The sequence below is a fragment of the Aulonocara sp. 'chitande type north' Nkhata Bay genome, linkage group LG1, assembly GCF_057382095.1.
Source record: "Aulonocara sp. 'chitande type north' Nkhata Bay isolate Kocher_YH1m ecotype deep benthic linkage group LG1, A_spYH_male_GT1.1, whole genome shotgun sequence".
Lineage (NCBI taxonomy): Eukaryota > Metazoa > Chordata > Actinopteri > Cichliformes > Cichlidae > Aulonocara > Aulonocara sp. 'chitande type north' Nkhata Bay.
The window spans coordinates 9,988,359-10,015,074 of record NC_141344.1 but is presented as its reverse complement, the minus strand read 5'-3'; the positions used below and the strand labels follow the sequence as shown (position 1 = coordinate 10,015,074).

At 39.1% G+C, this 26,716-nt stretch overlaps 2 protein-coding genes across 7 annotated transcripts in view; both read left to right on the top strand.

The window, feature by feature from the left end:
• Positions 1-12,193: 12,193 nt before the first annotated feature.
• On the top strand, positions 12,194-18,812 carry aktip (akt interacting protein). Of its 4 annotated transcripts, none has more exons than XM_086263884.1 (10): positions 12,194-12,340; positions 13,069-13,194; positions 14,549-14,760; positions 14,947-15,011; positions 15,120-15,220; positions 15,421-15,509; positions 16,666-16,764; positions 17,008-17,115; positions 17,247-17,307; positions 17,421-18,812. In XM_086263884.1, the coding sequence occupies exons 2-10, from the start codon at positions 13,147-13,149 to the stop codon at positions 17,526-17,528; spliced, it is 891 nt and encodes a 296-aa protein (XP_086120010.1). In that variant the 5' UTR covers positions 12,194-12,340; positions 13,069-13,146; the 3' UTR covers positions 17,529-18,812. The 4 variants fall into 4 exon arrangements, with proteins under 4 accessions (XP_086120010.1, XP_086119863.1, XP_086119940.1 ...); XM_086263737.1 differs by having other exon boundaries at positions 12,242-12,437; positions 13,073-13,194; XM_086263814.1 differs by having other exon boundaries at positions 12,242-12,538.
• A 415-nt stretch (positions 18,813-19,227) lies between these two features.
• Positions 19,228-26,716, top strand: part of chd9 (chromodomain helicase DNA binding protein 9) — a 72,540-nt gene continuing 65,051 nt past the window's right edge. For 2 of the 3 annotated variants that reach the window (XM_086263371.1, XM_086263207.1), the window contains exons 1-2: positions 19,228-19,471; positions 22,289-23,936. In XM_086263371.1, coding sequence (XP_086119497.1) covers positions 22,398-23,936 — 1,539 coding nt within the window. In that variant the 5' untranslated portion in view covers positions 19,228-19,471; positions 22,289-22,397. Of the gene's footprint in view, positions 19,472-20,107; positions 20,250-22,288; positions 23,937-26,716 lie in introns of those variants that run through there. The other variant, XM_086263291.1, reaches the window with a different exon arrangement.

Sequence of the window (26,716 nt, the reverse complement as noted above, 5' to 3'; positions counted from 1 at the left end):
TACTCGGGCATTGTGTGACAAGTTGCTGTTTGCCAATGGAAGGGCCAGTGGCTTTTTGGGAGGTCCAGGAAGCTATAAATATAGATCGTTTAGATGTGGAGGTTGACGGAGTCCAATGAGAAGCCTGAAGATAAAACCAGAAGCTTTAATTGGCCTTGTTTACAAGGACTCCAAAGTCATGAAGCAACTAAGTGCTAACATCTCTTATTTAGGTATGGGACACCCCATAGCTGACCCACCCATCTCCTCCTCTGCTATTCTTTAATACATGTTAACTGTTAAAACAACTGGCTCTGGCACCAGAGAACCGCCACCCTCCCTTCACCTCTCCACCTCTCTGCTGGGAGCATATGTTGCTATTCTGTGGGATGGTTAATTTATTAAAATCAACCTAATTTTCTGTGATATAGTAAATCTCTGCCTGGGTAATCACTAGCCCCATTTCATTGAGGGAATTAAGTGCCCACTACTTGGTGCGATCAGAGGCCTGGAAAATGAGGCCTAGACTGGTATTAGAGAGTGTTCACAGCCTGCTAATGGTCAGGGGATGAAATAGATTACCACAACATTTATTACAGTTCAGTGACACTGTGAGCAGCCAAACATAAGCACACGGTCAGCATTACAGATCCTCATTTAAACAATTGCAGCTTCTAAAGATGGCCATTTGGTGATATGAAGGACTTTGTGCTGTGAGCTAAGGAAATGTTTATAGTGTTGTATTGCTGCTATATAAGAATGAAGGAAGTAATTCAACAAAGAGTGATAAAAATGAAAAGGGCTGTTGATGAGGTAATACTACCTCTCATATGTGATGAGGTGGTATAAGGAGTAGCACTAAAGTTCTCTTCTACAAAACAAGATGATTATTGAGTGTGCATCATTGTTAACAAGCCAGCAAGCAAGACAAAATACAACATATGATCAATCTGAAAATCATCTTCACTCTGATTAGTTAACAATTAATGACAATGTCCTCTAAAAACAGGGAAACAAGACTCAATACTCAATCTCAATACTCAACAACCTAGCAAGACAGCACTTAAGTGAAAAGGTTATCAGTTATTACTGTGAAAAGTTACAAAGTGATACATTAAAACCCAACGCTAATTAAGTTGGAAGCAGGAGGCATTAACTCTTTGTATCTCAGCAACATAACCAGAGTTTTAGTTCTACTTTGTGCATGAAATAAGATCAGGTGATTATTGCATAAAGATACCTTTTGTAAAGCTTTTCCCCAACACTTACTAGAGCTTCATTTCCCCCATTCTTACATTTTTAAGAGGCAGGATAACCAGACACAAGGAGGTGAAAGACACCAGCATATCCTAAATCACAGGCGGGACTATATAGTTTAATAAGTGTGGACGTAAAGATGACTCACAACATGACTCTATAACATTTGGATTCTTTCAGTTTTAACATCTGATAGAGGATGACAGTAATCTAATCCAGGGTCTCGATCAGCAGCCTAAACACTGAAATCCAGTTAGAAGGAAAGTCTCTCAAGCGCATCGTGGTACTAAACTGAACACTCGTCCTCCAACTTGGGTAAAATGAGCTACATGTAAAAAGACAGAAGAAAATGCACTTTTTCGTGTGTAATGTTGAACACACTTATTCAAAAAACTTTTCACAGTCCAGCTGAAAGCGGATAAGTCTAAGTATAGCTCTCTTCACTTCAAGCCAAACCTCACAGACCATTTTTGCATAGAAACAGACAAAGCCTGATCATTGTCATGTTGTTCTGCTTGTTTTGGGGTTGAGGCAAAATTAGTTGCAACTGAGTTTGAGGTCCCGAGACGACATGCTCCCACGACGTTTGGGCCACCATTTGTCATTATACAATTTGTCGGTACCGTTTTCAGCAAACAGGAAGTTGCTTAAAACTAGCAGAGAACCTGGCAAGGACTTGTCTTCTCTGACAGTCTCATAGAAAAGAACTGATGGGATTGGACACGTTCAAGATGGTGTGGTTATATCTGAAGGCTCAGACCATTTCCTTAGTTTTTCGGAGGAAGGAGCCAGTATATTTGGACAGCCCTCTAGCCACTCTAGCGCGTGAGAGCTCAATCCCACAAAAAACATTGTCATTCTTGTACTCTTTTTGCCTCTGGTTTTTATCCTGAAACACAAGCACCCATGTGTTCCAATAACTGAAGCAGCATTTCGGTTTGCACTCCCAGATTTCCATTACTTCCCCTCCCTGTCTTCCAGTGGTTCCAGCTGGTGTTGTTGGACTGCATATTGCAGCATGATCCTTGGGGAAGGCATTGTTATGGAAGTTGGGTCTAGTACACTAGAATCTATTCTAACTCCATTCAACAGCCTCCCTGTCTTAACACCACAGCTGTCAGCAATGTCACTACATGATGAGCTGTGACACCACCGAATCTAGCAACGCTTTGTCACCCTGATACACTTAAGCATTGGTTACAGAGCTCCAGCTCGGCAAAGACATGCTGTCAAGTAAGGAAAGACCATTATCTGCAATAGACACAAAAGTACAGGGAATCCCTGCAGACACAGAGATGATTAAGGGCTAAGTGTCATTCTTCCTGTCTTGGTGTATTTTTCTAAAGAGCTCTATCTCTTACTGTCCTTTTTACCGTACACCTCAGACTTATAGCCCTATCTCTCATGCTTGCTCTGGAAGGACACACACCATGACAGCCGTGTTGTGGAATTATCCCGAGGTACAAGCCTTGGTCATACACCACAAAACAACAGAAAAAGGACAATATATGAAAGTAAATCAAAGAGAATTTATAAGTATATATATATATATATATATATATATATATATATATATACATATATATATATATATATATATATATATATATATATATATATATATATATATATATATATATATATATATATACATATATATATATATATATATATACATATATATATATATATATATATACATATATATATATATATATATACATATATATATATATATATATACATATATATATATATATATATGTATATGTAAGTGGGACACTATTAGTGATGAGCACAGTAACAGATAGTGTAGCTAAGTGTCATTTGCCGTGATGGGAAAGTATTTCAGGAATGCATGCACAAGACTCTTGGTTCTGGAGGTCAAAATAGTGATGCTATGCCTCATTGGTGTCTGATTTCCCAATAATGACACTCCCAGTGTCCGAATGAAATTTCTGATTTCGAAGTGAGATTCTCGCTGGGGTCAGGCACGCTCAATGCTGATACCCTCGGGGCATTTTGGAGCATTTTTTAAAAAGCTGTCTAATTATTTTTTTTTAGTCACACTGCATTATTTATTCAAAGAAAAACTGTTATCTGCAAACATTAATTCCTTTTTTGAGGAAACTTCCGTGGTGGCAAAAGTTATTTATTTATTCGTTCATTATTCTGTTGTGTGTGCCTTACTAAAATGTGTGAAAATTTGAAAACGGAGGTATTTTGTGAACTTATTAAATTTAGTAATTCTACTAAAAAATCGAATAATTACAGAGTATTTTGTTTGTATATATGGAGTGCTTTCACTTTTATGCTGCAAATACATTTGTTATGGTTTTCTTCCTTTTGTATGTATTTTTTTATCTTTGGCACTTTACATTTATGAGTTAAAAACTATGAGTTACAGGCGCCAGCAACTACTTCACAGAGCCAGTTCAACTCATTCCCCTTGTGTTTCCAGTCCTTGTGTTAATCTTAATTAAATGGCTGCTGCAGTCATCTTATATTTTCTTACAGACATGAGTCATAATTTTTTTTGCAGAAAAGCAAAGCTTATTTCCCCAAAATGTTAAAACCTCCCTTAAAATGAGAGCTATCATTTCTGTAGCAGTTTACCCTTTATGACATCTCACTTGAATGAGAGCTGTCCAGTAACACGCCAGCTTCACCACCCTCTAGGCTACTATCAGTCTGCCCGAAGAGTGTCATTAGTATTCACAAAGACAGACAGACAATCAGGCTCCAGTTTTATCACTCAGCATTTGTAAGAATCAGATCTGAGACACAGCGGTATCAATAAAAGATCTAATTTCCAGCCTTACTCCAACAACTGTGCCTCTTTCAACCTACGCTGTGGGTATCAATTGTGCATTCAATAATGAAAAGCAATTATGCAGCTAAACAAAGCTGTGGTGGTAATAGGCTGTTGTTTTATTTTTATCCACAAAATTAAAATAGATTCTGCGGCTGTGTGTGGCTTTCTTTTTCAAGAATGGGTCATGCTCAGGACAAGATACTCCTGACACCAGTCTGCCTACAGCATGATTATGATGGAGGTTTCGATCCAGATGAATTAGACAGCAAGTCAGTACGAATGCAGAGACAGTGGCAGACAATCTGGCTGAAACTAGGAAGAAACAGAAGTCGGCTGCTTAGACTATGTCTCAATTAATTATTCAAGAGCCAGATTCTCTATCCAATGACCCCGGTAAAGAAGCACAAATTATTTAGCAAGCTGCCACATCAGTGCTTGGTGTGAGGACACAAAGCATGGGCTCTCACTAAGATAGCCTATCATAGGAGGTATGTGAACCTTTGTTCAGGCAGCTTGCTGCATGACACACGGCCTCATGGGTATTGATGGCTGTATCAGGGTACAGGGCCACAGTTTCTCTCTCTGTCACCCATCCACCCTGTCCACATCCGCCAGGTCTGATAAGAAGGGTAAATGTATGCCCTTGTAATCAACAGTGACAAAACAATATCAGATATCAGTCCTGTTTGAGGAAAATGTGACACAGACCCAACAGAAATAGTACAAAGGAGAAATGTGGTGCATTTAAAAAACCAAAAAAGACAAACGAAAACTTCTACGGGAGCAAACATATCTAAAATTAAGGTCTACTGTGTATACATGACTTTGGTTGACTATTTCTGGTTTTAGTTAACCATTTGAGTCTTAATATATTGCAAATGTTTCATGCACTGGATATGTGTAGTGGAGCATGTCGATGTATTTATGCTACACTGACACCAAGACAAAGTCTTGAACTTGGTGACATACAGTAAAATGAGACAGCCACGTCTGACACAGTGATTGTCACCCTGTTATTTCTGTTGCTCTTAAAAAAAAGCTATATACTTTCCACAGCCACTCAAAATGTGTTATAATTTCAGACCATGCCAAAGAGAGAGGAAGAGAATGAGGGAGAGGCTGGGTTAGGCGAAGGCGTCAGAGTGTTTGCACACACATGTGCAGGTGTATGTGTTTGCAGTGTATGTGATGTGATAGAGAGTTAGCCTTGATCTTGTTAGTGGTGATTGGGGTCTCTGTGAGACCTCACACACTGGGCTGTGGGTGTAATTGGCCCTGGCAGGCCGGCCTGTAACCATGTGGAGACTTAGGGAAGAGGAATAGGGAGGAGAGCAAGGGCCTTTGTTTGTGGCAGCCGCCACATGTCTGCCTGTGTGGCAGTGCCGTGCTCCCGGGTGTGGAGGCTTGGCTTTGGGGAGATGATTGTTATAGCACTGGCGTTGGCTTTAGAAATGCCTTTTTAATGGGAATGCATTTCACAGGCAAGAGCAGTGAGGTCTGGGAAACCAACAGCGGGGTACACAAGTTCAGCATGTGCTCGCGTCAGGATCTAGTCCATCAGTGGAAACAGCCTGCCATCTGCTGCTGAACACAAGTATGACAGGAGGCTTCTTGAACGCCTCTCCAGACTCTTCAGCTTTTAGATATTTGCCTTTCTGAGGTAATAAAAATGACATTTTTGCACACAAAAAAGCTTTTAAAAAATTAAACGATAGCTTGTGAAATTGATTTAGACGCACATGCACCTTATACTGTCCATATGCACAGAGCAATACTCTTTTAAAGTAAACGTGTATTTACCTATTCAGCCCATCTAACTCTTTTCCATTGTTTTAAAGTTATTGTCTGTTTCCCTACTAATTCTGCTTGTAAACAAGTATGATGCATATGTCGTCCGTTGTGTAGCTGTCATTGTAGAGTACCTTAATTAAAGATCCATTCAATACTAGACCATTTCCACTTACCTCAAGCACTTTCAACACTTTTGCTTAATGAACAAATGAATTATGCAGTAACATAAGCTAAGCCAACAAAAGGTATTTGCTGCCTAATGTGTTTGCCTAAATAGCAGTGAAGAGCAGGCCTACCTTTTAAGTGGATAAGGTACCACTGTTTGGCTTGGGGTAAGTGTCTCGTTTAATTTAATTCAATAATCCTGATAAATGAAATAAATCCCTTTTGGGACATCCATTCCTTGAGTAGTGAGATAATATAAAATGAGGTTCACAGAGAAAAAATTAGGACATTATGGTTGATTGAGCTTTTACAAAAAGCAGAAATATTAATACAGAGATATTCTTTATGTTTATAATTTTGCAATAATGAATGAAGCCATCCATGTGGAAAACAATCAGAGCTCAAAGTGGATGACAGTGATTGTGAGGCTTAGTGAAAGAATGCATTAGCATTTTCACACACTCCCAATGCAAATTGTTTCACTTAAACTTTTTAAATACCATTTTGTGTTCCGACTTAATTTTAATAAGTTTGCAGATAAGGAAGCATAAGCATGGACTTGAAAGGCAGATCGTGAGTCTCTGCAACACATTTATTCACCATTTGATTCATGAGAGGAAACGGGAAAATTGAAAAGAATGAAAGAACGCGATCTTCTCTGAGAAATAATCAATTTTGTGCCGAACTGAGATTATTTAAATATAATAAGAAATATCCATATCAAACATTCATTTGAATTCGGTATAGATGCTCGTATAATTATATGCAATATTCCACACAAATTAAAACTTCCTGGAGGCTGGTGCTCCTTATATTGAAAATGTTTTACTTATTTATAGTTTTGTTTGGGCTCATATTTAATTAATACATATATTTTGTACTTTACATATTTCTTATAATAAATGACAGCAATAATAAGGTTTTTTAGCATAAAGCCAAACACATTATTGTCTTAAACATTTACTTACTTTAATAGAAATTAGGAATTTATATTTATTTGTGTTTACCTATATCTATAAATAACAGCATGCAGTCAAAGAAGACAGAACTCGTTTAAGAAATAACCTTTTGTAAGATTTTTAGCGAGGTATTCATTTTGGTAAGTTTGTGCTGTAATCTTAGAAAACCTGTCAATGATCTCACTCTCAAAAATGGGCGTACTGCACCTGCTCATTACCGCAGTGAACTGTTTTTGCTCACCCCAAGTTCCCCCCAACACACACACACATACAAAATCCTATCACTTGTTTCCGGCAACTGCGGCCTCTTGTAAGTCAAATTGATTGAGTTATCCTTGAACATCTGTTGTTCAGCCAAGCCTCAAAGGTAATCCCACTAATGGCCCTCTAAGCTATCCACATAAACACACACATAAATAAAAATGTTTTCTAAGAGATTTGGTCATTGACTCGCTGCTAATCAATTCTGCAGCTGCATCTGTTGATGAAGTTTTGGAAGTAGCCTACAGAGCAAGATATATGTAGCGATCAATGCCTGGCACTAGGCTGACAAAAGTGACAGTCACAGCTCCGCTGGGAGTCAACATTTACACACAGATGGGCCGGCCTTGTCGGATGTCTTGGCAAAACGCTGCGGGATATATGCACGTGCACACATACGCAGCACTAAAACACTGACCAACAGAATGTTGCCCATAAATGACAGAAGAGGGAAAAATTATGGGCTCATTTGAAGCGCAGTCTTTAAAGTGAAGAACTGACATTTTATAATTTGAGCTACCAGGCTCTGGCACAGACTGATATGACTGCTCTTGGAAGAAAGACAGTTTTTCAACATTTTAGAGAAAAAAGGGAAAAAGGCTTTTGTACTTGCTGGCCATGTCCTTTTTTTATACATTTTGTCACTGGCTTAAAAGAATCCTCTTTAACCATAAGATGCTCACACAATTTAACAAGGGTAAAAATAATGATAACCAAAACTTAGGAGACTTAATGCTACACAAGATCACGTGTAACACACCATCCTGCAAAATTTGTCCAAACTTCTTCCATCCAGTTAGGTCAAGGTAGCCTGTAGTTCTACTTTTAAACAAAGACAAAAACTGAAGAACAGAAAACATGTTCATATACAATGGCTGCTGGCTTCTCAACATGTTACTCATGGGTTGTGGGGAGGGGGGTCTCAGAAAATTTCCAATACCTGTGCTTACAGCTAAAGAAATATCTGCATATGACAGACCAACTTGGCTTTTTTTTTTTATCTCTCCTGCTGCCAAGCAATATTCATAAATTTAATTTCCAATCTGTTCTCCTTTTATTAGTTGTGTGTTATTAAATGAGATTGCTTCATCTTAATATAATATATTTCCAAGGCCTGTGAATGTGGCTAGGAGCTGATATTCAAATTCAATAACATGGCCTGTACTTAGAGCATGGCACTAATAAATGCCAATGTATGATGCATATGAAGACAGGCTCAGCGAGGAAGTGGTAGCGGGTGATAATAATCTTGTGAATGTCCTTCACAGGAGAGACATGCTTGTCTTCCACCCCTGTGCTCCACTGCTCATATACCTGTAGGAGCTCAGATGACCTACATATGGAGGATGAGTGTGCTGCAGAGAGGAAAGGTGGCTGTTAATATTTCCCTGTGTTTTATTAACTAGACAGACAAATCCGCAGTGTGTATACACTAGCTGTCAAACTTCACTCCAGAGAGAGAACAATGTAAATCAGAACTGTGCATCTGACTTTTAACCTTGCCACTGGACACTGAAGAAACAGGCCTGTTAGTTCAATCCGAAGACATCAACAGTGTTGTTTTGGAGAGAGAGATAAACACATGGTACAGTAGTGGTACAGTTCGCAGCAGATTGGATTGGTCACAGGGTTTCACATATTGGCTTCTGTATGGTTAAAACTTGACGTCTCTCCATTTTCTTTCCTATTTTATCACTGGAACCTAACAACTGCTCTTGCAAAGGTTGCAGCTTAGGAAGCTTAGCCACAGCAGTGAGTGACCTTTACTTTTATTATGAATATTTCTATTTCATCATTATTATAGAATGAAATCTATGCATATGATCAGCACAATGGATTTCCTTTTCATTAGTTGTGTAAAATGCCAGTCAGTGAATAGAGGGGCAGCCAGGGCTGCCAGCCAGACTAGAACCCCCCCGCACATACTGGAGGGATCTGACAATTGGAATTAATATGCGTGGAGCTTTCCCTCCCCGTATGTTGGCTGAGGTCTTCCAGGCAACTTTATCAGGGGTAACATTATCAAGAGCTTTGCCGAGAGCTTCTTCATCATGCTCACATCCGAGCCTGCCCAACACTTGTCACTGTCAATCACAAGGTGATAATACACAGATGATTCTCTCATTTGGTTTAATAAAATCTCCAGGCTTATTTCAACTGCAGTCATTACAGCAAATAATTGCTGCATTGAGGTTTTAGCCAGGCCATAGCCTCAGGGATAAGGAAAGACTATTGCTATATGAAGGATTTGGTTGATGTTGTCTTTTTTTTTCTTTTTTTAACCTTTACTCCCCAGTCGTTCATATTTCTAAAATGAATATTACATTTGAATCTAGATTTGGCTTTCTTTATTCAAACTAACATTGTTATTACATATTATCTGGATGTGGAGTCATCTGTTTTCACTTTTTTTTATCTATGTGCTGTCAAGTCAGGTTTCACCAGGGACTGCCAATTGTAATTTTTAACTGTCATTTAAACTAAATTGTAGATCTGAATCAGCGGGCCTAAAATTCTCTAAAGATATGGACTGACAGAAGGGAACATATTTCATCTTAAATTTAAATTCTGGCTCCATCTAAAAGTGCACAGCTGGAAAATTCTGCTGAAACCACTATATACTATATAAATCTTTTAGACAGGAACAATCAGACAGAGAAATATCCCATTACATCACTGATCTACTTGGCAAATGTATATAAAGGGATCTGATGCCAATATGATGCTTCCTATTCAAATGCACACTCCAGATTTGCTGTATATCTCCTGGCAAACTTAGAATCTGTTTAAGCGCCTGCTCAAATAGATCTTAAGGAAAAAAGGTGAATGCTGCTGAGGGTATGCTATTTGACTCTGGCCATTTCAGCTAAACAAAAAATTTCAATATAAAAGCAAATCCAGCTCCAACAGGTCACATATTTAATTAGGTAATCCAATCTCCTCGTTTTAATTACATTCATTAGTATATTTGTTTGACCAAACAAGGTCACAATAATTGATTAGATAAAGAATCAATGGCAAAGACAAAAAACTCATTACAGGAGCAGTGGTGTGGATATTTGCACCCTTGTTGGGGTCACACAGTTTATCCCAATGTCAAAGAAGGCAAAGCAGGCATAAACTTATTTGTTTTGAGGTGGTCTTTGATTTGTACATGCCAAAGTAGTGATTGTGACCTTGCCTTGTTGGCTGCCCCATAAAAAAGCAGTACACTAATTACTTTTGACAGTGACGTGTACTTGGGACAATATACAATCAGATAACAATAACAGAGTCAATAATTTGTATTTACTCTGAAACTTGGACAATGTCATTTCTTCCAATTAGTGCAATCACCCATGCATTAAATTAGTTTTTTCCCCCCTCTCACCCAGAAAAATAATTAGCGGTAATTATTAAGAAATCAATCAATCAAGAGAGTAAACTGTCAATGAAGCATGGTCAAAAGTTTAAAAAATGTGTGACACATGGCTTGGATCCATCTTGCCTCCAGGGGAATTTGTTATGCAGTACACCGAAAGGTTAAAGTAATGCAACAGCGCAGTGTGTATTTTGATGTTTATTTAAAATGCTAGATCCATGGATCCACTAATATTTATTTAATCTAAAAGTTAGCTTATTCAAAGTGAAAAATATGTTAAAACTTTAAATATCATACACAAAAAACAAATAGGTAGGGAGAAAATAGTCATTAGGCTATTAGGCGCACACACAAACATGTTTTTTAAAAGAGCTGAAACTCTATCAGAGGTTCATTTAACCTCTTTAATATGGAAAATTATATATAAAGTAAAAATCTTGGGGATTTGTTCTTAAAATTTTAAAATGGGAGTTGGAACATATACTCTTAAATAATAAAAGAAAAATAATCATACATAGTTTATTGCAGGACAAATTCATATTAAAAAAAAGGTAAATCATTTCAAAATTCTGCAACATGTAACCCCTGAATAATCACTGCTTTACTGTTTCCACTGTATATGATTCAAAAAGTGTTTAACGTCTAATAACCTGATTCCATCAGCATCTACTTTTTCTCACATAACAATAATATTAACAGTATATGAACAGACTTACAGTAAAAAGGTAAAATGTGGGCGGAATATGTAAAACATAACACTGAAGAAAAAGATAAATTGAAACATGGGGTGATAGAGGTTGACATTAGTCAGTAATTGTATATGTATTAGATAATGTTAGGCTATTTGCTGCTTCTTATTTTTCAACTGAATGAGAAAACTCATTGATGTCAGTTGAAAATATAACAGAGTTTGGCTTCCAATCCAATTGGTCCATTTTACCTTATTTATATGACACTTACCAAAAATGACGAGAAGACGGGTTGGAAAACAAATGTTTTCATCCACCGAGTTATTCACAAAATAAATTACAATGTCTCTCCATCATAAAAGTGCCTGTTTTACATGCTTTTTTTCCTAAATAAAACATATCTATCTATCTATCTATCTATCTATCTATCTATCTATCTATCTATCTATCTATCTATCTATCTATCTATCTATCTATCTATCTATCTATCTATCTATCTATCTATATATGAATGATTATTATTTTATTTTTTTACTTAGAGTACAGAAATTATCACATAAATTATCATCCACATTACAGACAATGACTTTTAAGGTGTATTATTCGCAAATGTTTAAATTAAACTTTAAACATTAAACATCAAACATTTTCTTCACATTGCAGTATTTGTCTTTTTTGAATTCAAGTCACCATAAATAGAAGACTGTAATATTTGTGCTGGTGGAACTGCTCTCTTCTGGGGTTTTTCGGATGTCATTATTCTCTAGATTTTTTATTTTTTTAGATTTATTTATTTGTGGATTTATTTATTATTATTATTATTTCAAACATCCAAGTCCCCATTGAATTCGAGGCCTGTGTGTTAAAGGGCACGCTGTCTATCACGTGACGAAGTCACCAGCAAATCACCTGCTAAGATTTGTTTCCTTATGAACCAATAAGGACGCGTTGTACAGCAGCAAAACGCCCTTCATTTGTTAGATTGATCTCCGGTTTCTCTGTTTGTCAAATTATTTAGCTAACCTACGTTAGCCAGCTAGCTGGAATGGTAACCAAAGGAATGGTGAGCAGCTGTGCACTTTCCTTCGAAAATTAAGGTGGAACACGCCTTAACATTTATTAATATTTAAAGGGGCGTTTATACAGTTCAAGCAAATACGGTGAGTTTAATTAATAAGCTCTCTTAAGTGCAAGATCCACAGTTAAAGACTGGTTTTGTTAGCAACGTCAAATGTAACCTTAAACCTGAAGCTGACGTTAGGTAAGTCAAGTAAAACAAATGAGACTGTGTAAATCTGGTAAAATTAACTCGTCGTATGCTTTGACCGCTTATGTTGCCAAAATTCCAGCTGTCAAGTAGAAATATGTTACGTTCAGCTGCAACACCCTGGTCCATAACATTTGCTAACGTAGCACTGTAATCTCAGATTGTGGTGAATGACACTATCGCTCATGCTTGTACTAGAAATAACGAGACTTTAACAATACATTTGGTTAAAATCAGAACATTAGTTTAAAATTTGTTACGGCTCCGACAAACAACGTTAGACACACAAGCTTTAAAACTTCTTCAATGAAACAGCTAGGTTAGCACGAAGCTAAGCTAGCCGAAACAACCCGTCCTAGTGTTAACTTTGTGGTGGCAAGTAGCTATGCTAGCTAAATTTGCATGGGATGCTTGATTAGTATTATTGTTGTTATTATTATTATTATTTATTTTTTTTCGAGATGCGTGTTTAGGTTGTGTGTGTTTGACTTCAACTATAGCATTTATTTCCTGTTTCCACCAAGGCAGCGAATGGCCCGGAGACTACTTGTCGTGGGACCTTCATAAAAAGAGGGACATCAGTCTGAACCTCTGAACGAGTGATGAACTTAAACCCCTTCTGGAGCATGTCTACCAATACAAGTCGTAAGGTAAACGTTGTGGAGGTTTTTTGTTTGTTTGTTTTAAGCTGTAAACATACTGTAAACATTGCCATTCCCATTCGGTATTTTTTGTGGAAAAAATGGCAAACTTGATATTGATACAACACTTTAGTGTCCAGAAGCTTGCCCTTAGGTGCCTTTCAGATATGTACAAGCCTGTGGAAACCTCTCTCTAAAATGTGCTGCACATGATAGTCATGAGCTTTGCAAAGGAGATTTTTGATGACTTAACAGTGCAGTAAGTTTTGTTTGTTTTAACTAAAATCTTCACATATAAAATGTTTTGACTGCCTATTAAACCTGGAGTATAGTAGAGCTTACTATGGGTTACAAAGGTTGTATTTCTGCTGATTGCACTTCCTAAGATTAAAATAAATAAATAAATAAAACCTGTACTTGTCTGCCAAAACTTGATTTCGATAGTCCTAATAATTTAACATTTGAGGGGACAAACATCAAACTGAGAAAATGTATAGCTTTGTCTTTTCTCAGCCTTGATTCCCGCACCTGTTCCCACTTGGATTCATATTGTTAAGCTTGTTAACAAATCTTGTTAAACTGGAAAACTTTCATACTCGACCTAAGGGTGTGGTTTTTCCACTCATTTTGGGGGAAATATGCTTATATTGTGTGAAGTTTAACTATAACCATATGATTTAAAACTACATTATAACAAAGTCTCCACTCTTTCTGTGTTGTGGTGTTTGGTGAAGTTTGCTACTGCTTGACTAAATTTCCACCAGCACCCACAGTGGTGGGGAGGGGATTTAGGAGGGACGAAAACGGTGTGAGTGACCTTGTTTGTCTCATTGAAGGTACATTTTAACACATTCTACAGTCAAGGGTTGTTTTTTTGTTGTTGTTGTTGGGGTTTTTTTTTTTTTTTTTTTTTTTAAAGTGATTTTTTTTAAGTGCAATATTTATTGCAAGCATTTCTTGCACTGTTTCTTATGGCTTCCTGATGTATCCTGCCATTCAAAACAGCATTCTTCTGTTTTGTGTTCAGAGTGCACTGTGACACTTTACCGCAACTCCTCCTATCATCCTTGCGTCATCAGTAAGATGGCGTTACAGCTAGGCATGAAAACGCTTGCTCTTGTCTAGACATGGCTCCCTGACGAGCTACAAACCAGATGGGCAGTGTAACTTGAGAGGTCACTCACAGCACATGGTCACTACCCTGTGCCATCGGATTACTCCTTAGGTCTACCGTTTGAGCATTTATATACACTATCTAAATTTGACTGAGGGGGTTCCTTCTGATTTTTTTTCCCCTCCCACATAGCATGGGCTTTAATGTTTGATGTGTTAAGATCCCTGTCATGTTTTCAATCCTGAACAGCCGAGATCTGACAACGAGGAACAAAGCGGGCATGGGGAGCAGAGGGCCAGTCCAGCCCGGATGCCCTTCGGCAGAAAGCAGCTTCCGCCGATTCCTAAGAATGCAGCCCCTATTACCAAGCCTTCCCCAATGGGTACCCCAATCCAGTCTGCCAATGGCACGCATGCCTCTTATGGCCCTTTTTACTTGGAGTACTCTCTGCTGGCTGAGTTGTACGTATTGGTCCAGTATCAGAATTTAAATTTCAGTTTGTTGTTAATTTCTTGGCATGCTCCAATATGCTGGTAGCCCTTGTTTTTAAAATACCCACTGTATACATTTTGTATTAAACTAGTTTCACAGTATCATTTAAATTGTTTTTATTTGGTTTCCCTTCTGATTTTTCTTGTGACCTGCAGCACATTAGTGATAAAGCAGAAGCTCCCTGGAATTTATGTCCAGCCATCCTACAAGTCTGCACTAAGTAAGGATTCCACTTTTAAAAGTTCATGCAATTAATCACTTTTTATATATCAGGGGAAAGACAAAAAAAGTGATAAGTGATTCTAAAATGGCATCTCTCACTGTCTAGTGTGGTTTGGTGTCATATTCATCAGACATGGCTTGTACCAGGATGGTGTCTTCAAGTTCACTGTGTATATTCCAGACAATTATCCAGATGGGGAGTGTCCTGTAAGTATGAAAAAAATGTTCTTGTTTGATATTTTGCCCCTTACCAAAAAGTGAGATTGCATGATTTAGCTAAAAAGAGTAAACATTGGAAAATGCAAGATGTATGTCATTATAAATAAGAAGTAGCAGCATAAATGATGTATACATAAACTGTCATAAAATATGGTTTAAGAAAAAATGGTGCAAACAATTTGTTTCAGAAATTAGTATTTGACATACCAGTCTTCCATCCACTTGTTGACCCTGTGTCTGGAGAGCTTGATGTCAGAAGAGCTTTTACCAAATGGAGGTAGGTTTATCATTTTTCTGCTTATGTACTTTGCTTTGTTACTTTTCTCGAATTATATTTTGAAGTGGAAGGAATTGGGGGGGAGGTTGGAAAAACTTGAGCAACTAAATGAATCACCAAGCTCAGTGTGGGCTGCTGCTGTAGGCTTCAAGGTTCAACAGAGGTGCTCTTTTGCATACCTTGGTTGTAACAAATGCTTATTTGAGTAACTTACTTTTCTATCACCTGGAAGGAAACTGGCCGCCGCTGGCTTCTGGTGCCTACAAGGCATTTTCAGCAGAGAACTGCCACTTGCTGATGTTTTCTATTTTTAGACTGTGTTTTAAACCCAGTAGATCAGCATTTTCTTAAACAAACTGAATGACTGGGTGGTAGCATGGGTGTGGGCACCAGACAAACTAGTCTGTTTGTTTAAGAAAATGCTGATCTACTGGGTTTAAAACACAGTCTAAAAATAGAAAACATCAGCAAGTCATTTAAATCACTTTTCTTTCCCATTCTTATGTTTGGTTTGAAATTCAGCACGTCACCAGGTTTACATGCCTGACTGATTTACTGTCATGCGATTGCCTGAGATATTTGCTGTAACATACAGTTGAACAGGTGTAAAATATGAGAGAGAGAGAGATATGCACCAGGAAACGTGATTCTGAAAAGTAACACAAATCCAAAAACTGTATGCCATGACTAGCTGTGCTTCTCGACGTTATCAAAAACTGAACTACGCACAAGGCAGTAAAAACAAGTTTATTATGCTATTCAGCAAGGACTGACAGTGGCATGGACTGTAGTACAAGTTTTGCATTTAAAGGCATCTTGGCACTCCTCCATGATGCAGATGTAGCTAACAGCTCTGTTTGTTAACAGAGGAAAACTCATCTGTTCCTGAAGCAGAGTTAACTTACAAATTACCTGCTTGCTAGCAAGTTTTCTTCAACAAACTTAGTATTTCTCTCTGCTGCACTGGAATCATCTTAGTGACACCAACTAATTCATAAAGTAATATTATATGTGCTTTATGCTGCAATATAAAGCACCTTGGGGCGACAGTAATTTTTTATTTTATTTTTTATTTTTTTGGCTCTCTATATACGATATGTAACTGAATTAAAATAAATCAAACATTTACTGACTTCATCCACCTGTGTGTGTGTAGACGGAATCACAACCACATCTGGCAAGTCCTGATGTATGCACGTACAGTTTTTTACAAGATTAACACCACAGACCCACTCAACCCAGAGGCTGCTGTACTGTGAGTTTAACATTCTTGGTTTTTGCCTTTTTTTTTTTTCCCCTTAATGGAACTTGTTGTGTGTGTATATTTTATTTTTCCTCTGAAAATGTTAAAAAAAAAAAAATCTTGTTAGTCATTTATAGAAAAACATAATTAAAATCTCGACTAAGAAACTGGTCTTTTAGCACTCGGTGCAAAGTGATGTTTCTAGCTAAATAAGTTTGACACTTGCTTTTTTTTTTTTTCTTTCTTTTTCCCCAGCTACGAGAAGGATGTGCAGTTGTTCAAAAGCAAAGTGGTAGATAGTGTGAAACTATGCAACAGTCATCTTTTTGATCAGCCAAAGATCGATGATCCCTACGCAATAAGGTTGGTCAACTGTCCATTTCACATTCTAGTGCTGACCACAATAAGGAAAAAAGTGTGTGTGTTTGTTAAAACTCTAAAGAGGGAAAAAATTATCTTGTGTTCGGTTCTCCACTTTGATCCATTGGTTTCAGTTTTTCCCCATGGAACCCAGCTGTACATGAAGAAGCAAAAGACAGGATGTTCACATACAAGGTAAGTTTTGCTAAATTAAAACTTTGCACTTTCGAAGCAGGAGAGAGTTTAATCTGCATATTTTATCTGGTGATTCTTATTATGCAGCTTTTAATTTGTTGTTGTTGCCCTAGAGACGACCTGAGGATCACCACAAGGCATCTCAGGCATCGGGTTTGTCTTGGGTAAAGCCTGGCTCGACACAGCCCTTCAGCAAAGAAGACAATCCTCCCCAGAGCTGAATCTGCAATGTCAAGATAGTGGCCACTAGAGGGAGTCAGAAGCATCAGATTCCATGCCACAGGCTTGCATCAGCCATCTGTGTGAAAGTAGAACCTTGGTAGTTGGCAACTTTATATTAGCTCTTCACATTTATTGCTTGGCTTTAAAAGCTTTTTTTTAGGCCTCAAAGAGTTTTAGAAAAAGGAAACCAAGTTTGTATCATATTTAAATCAACAATGACAAATGGATGCGTCAACATCCTTTAGGGTAAGATGCAATCAAAGTACATTCTCATTTTCATTTTCTTATCCATTCACATATTTAGTTACGTTATGACATACAGCTGCAAAAGGCTGTGGACGATGTGAGTGAAATTATTTTCATTCTTATTGTAAGTACAGTGGATTGCATATCAATACCACTTGTTCAATTTGGCTCAGGACTGTTTATTTGTAAGACTCGGAATGTTTAATCACAGCTGTGTTGGTGGGGAAAAAAACCCCCTGTCACATCCTCCTCTATTACCAAGTTAGGTTGACATTTGCTTTATATTTGTGTTTTATTGGACAATGAGTTATTTTTTTATTTCCACTGTGTAAACGCTTGTCTTACTTTGCAGCAGAGTTGGCAAATATGGTTTTAAATAAGATTCTAAGTAAGTAAGCTTATGTATTTTGCCAGATTTGAAATAATTTTGAATGTTTTATATATATATCATTGGTTATTAAAGGTTTGATGTGTAAATAATGGATTCTATGCTGAGGTTTAAGAGAAATCTGCATTGGTGCTCTGTAAGAGAATGTCTTTTTTTTTTTTTCTTTTTTTTTGTAGATAATTGTAAATTACTCCCAAATAAATGACGTTACTCTAGAATTACAGAAGTCTGGAAGACAAACGCCTTTATTTTGATAAAGTTTAGTTATTTAGGACACTCTGAACAGCAAAATAGGATGGTAATAAACTGGGGTGCTTCATATTCTTTAGTTACAGGCCAGTGTCAGTTCAAACTTGAAGTCTTCAAGCAGAGGAATTTGGCTTGATTGCTGTATTTGGAAATACTGTAGGAAAATAGATTTAAAATCAGTATAAATTCAATAAAGAAATGAGCACAGCAGGTATGTTGGCCAAAGTTGTTTGAGCTGCTGTAAGAGGGAAAGTTGTAACAATAATTGTAATTTACATGATGCCATTTGGGCTCTTCAGAAGTTCAGATGTGTTGATGCGTGAACCATTTGTTCTTGACTGCTTAGGTTTGAAATTGAAACGGTATTCTTTGAAATCAATAAAAGGATTTTTAAAAGCTATGTATGTTTATGTATTTTTTTTCAAGTGTTTGTTTTGAACTAATGAAAACCTGATTACAAGAAACGTATTTCAAACATAATTACTCGATACAGTTACTGATACAAAGTGGCGATTTCTGTTATACTAGAAATGATTCTATCAAAGAAAACTACGTTCAAATTTGAAGTTACTTATTTTAGCGAAGTATTTCCCTCTGGCAACAGATGGCGTTATGTACCCACAGCTGAAAGCATCTCCGGCTCCTGTCACGTTCGCACTGAGGACAGACTAGGGTACATGTGCGAATATAAAACCTCTCCGGATTGGCTCCGGTTTAGACGCGGCCATCTTATGCACTCTGTCAACACAGCAACTTTACAAACGATGACATGATTTAATCAGCAACGCCCTGGCGCCACCGTCCTCAAAGTAGTCACAGTTGGTGAACCGGTTTTTAATTTAACATGGAAATTAGTGATTTTGGCAAATTGTCAGCGGTCCAATCACAGAGAGGGTTACTAATATGCAAATGCGGCGTTATCACAGTCACGTCAGCAGCAGCAGCAGAGCCGCTGTGCCGTGGTCGCCAGCAGGAGTACAACTAACAACACAGTAACAACTTCGCTAATACCACTCTGTCTTCATTGGCGTCTGGAGCTGCGCTTTGTGGTTCTTTCAGGTAAGAAACTGCGCTAATTACGTTGACTTTTCTGAGACGCGTTTGGACTTGTGGGCTTCTGTTTCATACAGTCAAGTAGCTGTCAAATTTCGGACAGTGAGTCAATGAGGGTCGCCTCAGCTGTCTGATGACACACCGCCTAGCTGGCTGTGTATCTTCCCTGTAGAAGCAAGGGTGTTCAGGAGCCAAAAACTTGTTTGTTTTCTTTGAATTCGCATCGAAAGCAGCAAATATCATCGTACTTTTTCAGAGTTTGACGCCTACATGTAAATGCGCGTGTCTCCAAAGTACTCCTTGGTGGGTTCTTCTTGGTCATGGTGGTCCTGAACTGACAGCGACCAGCCGGGCTCAAAGCAGCATGGCACTTGAATGTGGACGCCGATGTACTTAACAGTGCCAATACTTCGACAGGTTATTTGAAATGAAAACGAAAGTCAGGCGAGGATAAAGTAGTTGGCTGTTATCACGGTCACAATCATTGACGACCTCTCCATCCATCTCCGGCCCCCTCCCCCTCCCTATCTTCTTCTGTGAGCAGCGTCACGACACCTTTTGAATCCTTAGGTTATACGGTTCGAGTGCACGTGCGCACCTCGACAAACAGTTTTATATCTAAAACTCAAATGTTCCACGTGCGTTCATTTTCTTTCCGCTCGCCGAGCAGTTGCGCTTAAAGTAGCGCAACACATTGCCGCCTCGTCGGCTTATCAACCACCGCGCTCGCAGAGGCTGTAGCCATTTCTGAGGGAAGATGAAGAGGATGATATTAACTCAAGAGGTGAGCTCGGTGTCTTGCTTAAACATGGTCGCTTAAGGGCTTTGAAAACACCACAGAGGTATAGCCATGTCGCCAACTGAGACACTTTACCAATAACAACCTTGGAAGTTTCCTAAAAGTGGACTGAAAAGCGTTCGTATACGCGCTTAGCTTTTGCTTCAACTTTCAGTTAAATTGATATTGTTTCAATTTTGTTAGTTTTACACGGACATCTCCCCAAATTTCAGGAGCAGTTTATAAACACAGTTCATGTTGATATTAGGCATGAGTTGCACGTGCCTGGATGGTGCTCACAACGTCACAATTATGAAGGAAACAGCTGGAAAGCATCAGAGGGGAGAGGGGACTGGTCTATGCCTCGGAGCCAGATGGGTGGCGTTTGAAGGTTAGCAGTTGCTTGGTTTAGCTATAGGGAACCTGCATATAGATAGGGATCTACAGAAACTTAAAACTGACAAGTAATTACATGGCAGTCACATGATTTCCCAATAAACATAATGATCACTAGAGAAAGCACTGGAGAGAGTCTTGAGCTTGAAGAACAGCCCAATGTGAAAACAGGAATTGCTTCATGCCTGTGTGAATTGACTTTTGCAGGGACCTGGTGGTTAGTGGGGAGAGTGGTAATGTGCATGACAATGAGTCTTAAAAGGAAATGTAGTGATAGTACAGTAAAGTAGATTTCCTTTCTCTGTATGTTTAATTTAAGATTTAAATATTGCTTTCAAAATGCAAAGCAGTGGCATGAGGTGGTGAGAATGTTATGAATTGTTTGTTAATATATGAGATTACACATTTCTCAGGTTTGATGTTAGTAACGTTATAAAGTCACTATAAAACTCGTAATGTAGCAAGTGGAACTGTTTAACTCTGAGAGTTCATGTAGACATTTCTGTTGCTATGGGCCAAGCAGGCCACCTATGCTGGTTCACCTTAAGGTGAACTTAACTTGCATACAGAGAAGTTGGCTGTTAGAATCACTTAGTCAAAAGGATTTTTTAGGTGGGCTTTTCTTATAGCCATCACAAAACTGCAGCAGCAGCTGGATAACTGCCAGTTAAACAAGAAAAATCAAACTTATGACTTTATCTTTTTTAGGAATCATTTTTTAGTTTATTAGCTTGTGCACATTGCTCTGTTGTTGTTGTTTTTTGCATAATATTATCCATATTAGGCTGGTGTCTCTGATAACAAATCACACAGTCAGTAGTTGAGAGCACCATAATTTTTTTTATGCTGGTAGAATGTTATGTTAAACCATTTACTAGCATGGCTATTATTTTAAATATATGCTGTGATAAAGAAAAAGATGCCAGACAAAAATATGGGACAAATGTCTGTGTTCATTTGTGTGCCTGTGTGCATGTTAAGTCAGCATAATAACTGACCTCGGTAGGCTTCTGTCATCTTCCGCTGGTCTGTGGTTGCAGAACACGCACATGCGCATGCTTAAAGGGCCTCCTTTGCCTCTGTCCTTAGCTGTTGAAATTCTATCAGCTGTCTGCACCTCCCACACATTCTGCAGTAGCAGGGCAGGCAGCTTCATTGGTTGTGAAGGTAGGGGGTTGAGGCGCATTTGTGCGTATGTGTGTATTTGAAAAGGGTGGGGGTACAGGAAGAGGCACCTGCTGGTGGCTGGCGGTTGGTTTGCACCAGCTGCTTTGCTGCACACATGAAAGGCAATGCTGACAGATAACTGACAGTACCAAGTTTCTCCAGAACCATGACATAGCCTTCACTTGGATAAGTGCTTTTATATGTCAGATTGATAGAGTCATGCAGTTTTACTGCTCTCAAAGAATGCATCATTGATGATGAAGTGGATGACAAAGTTCAATATGGTGGACAAAAATATACTTGATAAACTGTTGTGTCATCTTTTAACTGGAAATTATTTGTGCATGTGTTTAAAGGTTGATTATGCTAATAAGTTTTTTTTTTTTTACCAAATGAAATCTGATGTAGGCCATAGATTACCAGCTGAAACTTTATCATCTGATATAAGTATTATAATTTATATTTTTTTCTCTTCATTTTAGGGCATGAAAACTATATAGTCGGCATGCTGTAGCTCTAAAGAGAGGCATTTGGGGACCAGTTTGGATCCATTGGTGTTCCAGAGGTTCCAGTCATCCTCCAGCCTCCACCATGGACTTCTTTAATGACCCTAGCCTCTTTGGTGGAGGTTTGGAAGGGCTGGATGACGATGGCTTCGCTTCAGCACCATCACTCGTGGATGAGCTAAATCTTACTGCTGACTTTGAACCGCTCCAAGTGGAGCCTCTTGGCCCTGGGAAGCATCAAGACATGATGCCACCAGCTTCTACCCAACAAGCTATGCCTAGTTACAGCCAGTCAATGGGTCATTACATTGACATTAAGGCCAATGTGGCTCAGGCATTTTCTGGTTCTCAGGGCATAAGTGAAGGCATGATTACAGAGCAACATGGCTCATACCATAATGCTCCCATGAGTCAAGTTCCTCAATCCAATGGGCTCTTCTGTAACAGTGGCAGTCCGATGTGGGGTAACCAAGACCAAAATGGGAACATGTACCAGGCCTTACCTCAACAGCAGCTTTGTCATCAACAGCAACAACTACAAAGCCAGCAACTTCATGGCAGACATCAAACACAGCACCATCCCTGTTATCAGCAAGAGGAGCAGCAGCACAGAATGCGACAGCAGCAGCTGCAACAACAGCAAAGTCATCAGCAACAGCTGTTAAACCAGCACCAACAAATTAACACACAGACTGTGTCCCTGCAGCAGCAGCATCACAATTTCCCGTTTCACCAGGGAGGCCAGTCCAGCAGCCAACAGCAAATTCACCACACTCAGCAGCAGGTTCAGCGCCAACTAACTGTGAGAGAGCAGCAGTTCCACTCAAGAGCTCTTCCAAGTAAGCATTATTTGGAAAGTCAGAATGCTTCTATGACTGCAACTTGCTTGCAAACACAGCCACAGCAAGGTAACTACCAGTTGGTCAGGGAATGTCAAGCTTTCCCTGGAACAGGACTGGAAGAATCTAACCTGTCCTTTCCCATGCACTCATCATCTATGGTTCATTCCCTGCCCATATGCTCTGTCAGTTCTGCCAGAGCTTATCAACCAACTCAGTACCCTACTTATCCTGGGGAGCCAGAATTACCCAGTCTCAATGAGCAATCTTTGTCCTCAGCCTCGGTGTCTAGGCCCAGCAACACCACTGCACCACTCACTTCTACAATACCCGAACTTACAGGGACACCATGCCAGTTTTCATCCACTGCACATTTGAGTCAGCAGCACACTAGGACCCCAATTAGCCAGGCAGAGGAATGTCCTTTCCGTGCTATACGTTGCTCCAGAGAAACCCAAGGAAACTGCAAGTCATCTGAGCTGTTTGGTGAATCTATGCGACCCTACCCCAACATCACCACCCACCTGCCTTCTGAGCAGCCTCAGAGTTGTAGGGTTATCAACACTAATGGATACCAAGCTTTGGGAGACAGCCTTTTACCATCAGCAGCTCATGATGAAGACTTGGATGGCCTGGAGCCTCCTGACCTCCTGCCTGACCTACTGCCCCAGCTTGAGCATGTTTTTAAGCAAGAGGACAAATCTAACTGTGGCTGGACTGATACTACTCAGGAGATTGGAATTGAGTACAGGAAACCATCACCCATTGAGTACAGTGAAGATAAGGTAACACATTTCATCCTTTTTGTTCCTAAAGCATTTGTTTAAAGGCACTGCACTGATCTTTATATATAACCATACACCTCATACTTAACACCCATTTCTAAGTTATAGTCAGTGACAAGAATGAAAATGAATAAGCTGAATGAAATGAAACAGTGATGTGTTGAATTTCACAATTTTAAATATTTTTTTTCTTTAATAATGGAGAAATATTTTCTTCTTTCCATATTATGGCACAGAATTCGGCCACTCATATAATGCTTAGCTATCTCAGGTAGAACATGTGCTTGCCTAGTAGAAAACCTGCAATCAGCAGTGGAAAGGGGAAGGTGTATCTTGGGCAGTCTGAAAGCTATCTGAAAATGATAATGGTCAGTCCAACCTGGCCTGTCTGTCTGGGCAGTGCACTGACAGCAGCTCAGGCCTGATTAGGCTAAGAGTGGCAGGAGAGTCTTCAGGACTTAGCTGTAAGCATACTTAGGGCTATATCAAGATGTGGGTCAGGGCAAGCCAGAAGCACTTGCACACTGCCTCGCTGGAGTGTGGGGGAGGTTGCACGCTGTTGTGGTAGCTGCCACAGTTTCTGTGTGTGTCTGTGCGTGAGTGCGTGTGCACGTGTGAGAGAGTGAGCGGTAGGAAAAGAGCACGGTGAAGGAGAGTGGTTAGCACTTCAGAGCGGGGGAGGGGGTTTGAGAGATGGAGAGGGCAGCAGCTCATGGAAAAAGGAGAGCTTAGGAAAGAAAGGGAGGGAAAGAGACAGAGAGGAAGAGCATGACAGAGAGAAGAGAAGCGGAGGGGGAGGTTGGGTGAATGCATTAGCTGGCTGTAACAGGCTTCAGGCGGTTCCTGGACCTCAGATGGCTTGTAACTTAGCAGCATCCATGCACTACCATCGCCCATGAGTGACACATGACCACCAGCTAAAGTCACAGACCTTTCATCATGCTCTGCACACTTTATGTGCATATGTAGATAGAAACATATTTTTGTGTTTTCTTTTGAGAACATTTGTGTTAGATTTCAGAATTTTTGTTACTAAAACAATGAAAATTATTTTTTTAAGGCACGCTTTATATATAGGCACTTTTTTAAAACCATAAAAGCACTTGTGTTTCCTATGGCCCTCTACTGACAAAACATCTCATAACCACTAACCGTACAGAAGTGTTGTTTGGCAATATTGTACCAACCTCACCTTTGTCTGTATCTGCACTTACCCTAGTGTAGTAAACACTTATATTACTACAATTTTATAGTATGTGTTTGAGTGACTCATTTAAATCTCTGTAAACAGGGACCTCTTACTAGCAGCAGGTCCATTATGTCTCCCCAATTTTAAAAGCAAATATATGCCCCAGAGCCAAAACAAAACTTGTGTTTTGAGTAGCTCATCTATACCCCAGCATTCAGCAGGTGATAACAAAACTGGTGCTGCGCCTAAACCAGAGCTCATCCACACAGGCCATTTGCTCATCTGCAAAGGTCCTTGATTGAAATGGGGCCATGAACCACAGCCATATGAACAAGCCTCTCCCTGTCTGTGTCAACATCCAGCCCTGTGTTGATGCTTACAGGCTGACTGTGCTATTCATGTGCACTGATGTGTGAAGAGCCTGCTGATAGTGTGTTTGCTGAACAGGCAAGGCATCAGGGGATAGCGGCCCACTCTTCACTCCCCCACAGTGAATGTGGCTAATTAGGATTTCCAATGTTTGTAATGGTCAGCTACAGATGTAATGACTCGCCAGGGTTAAGATTTAAGACTTATCACAGGTTTCAATATTCTGTACTTTTACATAATTAAATATTTAGAAAATGTCAAAGTTCGGTTGAAATAAATTTAAAAATAAACAACAGACCTTCTTGCAATGGAACCAAATCAAATATCATGTCTGTCAGCATACTGACATTAAATCAGTGAGATAGCTTTGGTTATCCTCTTTCGCTTAGTGGAAGGGCAGCCCATGATCCCAGCTGTCATAGGGCAAGAGGCTGGGTACACCCTACCTGGTAGCAATTTCTGCATTATTACATAAGCAAAGGTTGAACCACACCCATTTTGGTTTTTGCTACATACCTGTTACGTTTCTGGACTTGGTTTTGAACGACTGTAGTGTTGACAAAAATCAGTCCTCAAACATAAACGGTTGCCAGATGTACTCAAGACAACATTGGAATAGTTCCTGCTATTCCAGAAGCAATAGTACCACATTTTGTCACAGTGACAGAAAATTATACCACAGCAGTATTTCAGCTACTACTAGATATGTGTAGAACTCTTGCTTTATTTCCATGAATCAATTTGGCAACATGTATTCCATGCTAGTGGGCTGATTCTCATGATTCGCATTTCTTTGGTCATTTGGTAATTGTTTAGTTTGTTCCTTAAACATGGGTAAACTAAAAATTACCTTTCTTCTGGTCATTTCATCTCTACACTAAGTTGCAAATTTGAGTAAATAATCAATTAGATCATACTACATTATTATTTATTTTTTTAGGCGTGGGAAAATTCTGAGGGTTCATCTCTAATTCTCAGCATCTTGATCCAGTAGTAAAAGCAATAATGAAACTAGAGCTAGTGATGACTGGGGATTTTACAGTACTAGAAATTTAGTAGTTGGTACCAATACCAATAGAACTAAAAGATTCACAATGCCAAATTCAGTTGTACTTAAACACAAAGTCCTTTGTTTGCTTGGGGGTGGCTGGAGCCTATCTCAGCTACCATAGGGCGAGAGGCAGAGTACACCCTGGTCAGGTTGTACACAGAGAAACAGAGA

What these genes read in the sequence shown, in the direction of transcription:
- aktip (XM_086263884.1), top strand. Translation starts at nt 13,147, where the DNA reads ATGAACTTAAACCCCTTCTGGAGCATGTCTACCAATACAAGTCGTAAG. An exon ending in CTACCAATACAAGTCGTAAG is followed by an intron (nt 13,195 to 14,548) that starts GTAAACGTTGTG and finishes AATCCTGAACAG; the next exon opens with CCGAGATCTGACAACGAGGA. An exon ending in ACAGGATGTTCACATACAAG is followed by an intron (nt 17,308 to 17,420) that starts GTAAGTTTTGCT and finishes TTGTTGCCCTAG; the next exon opens with AGACGACCTGAGGATCACCA.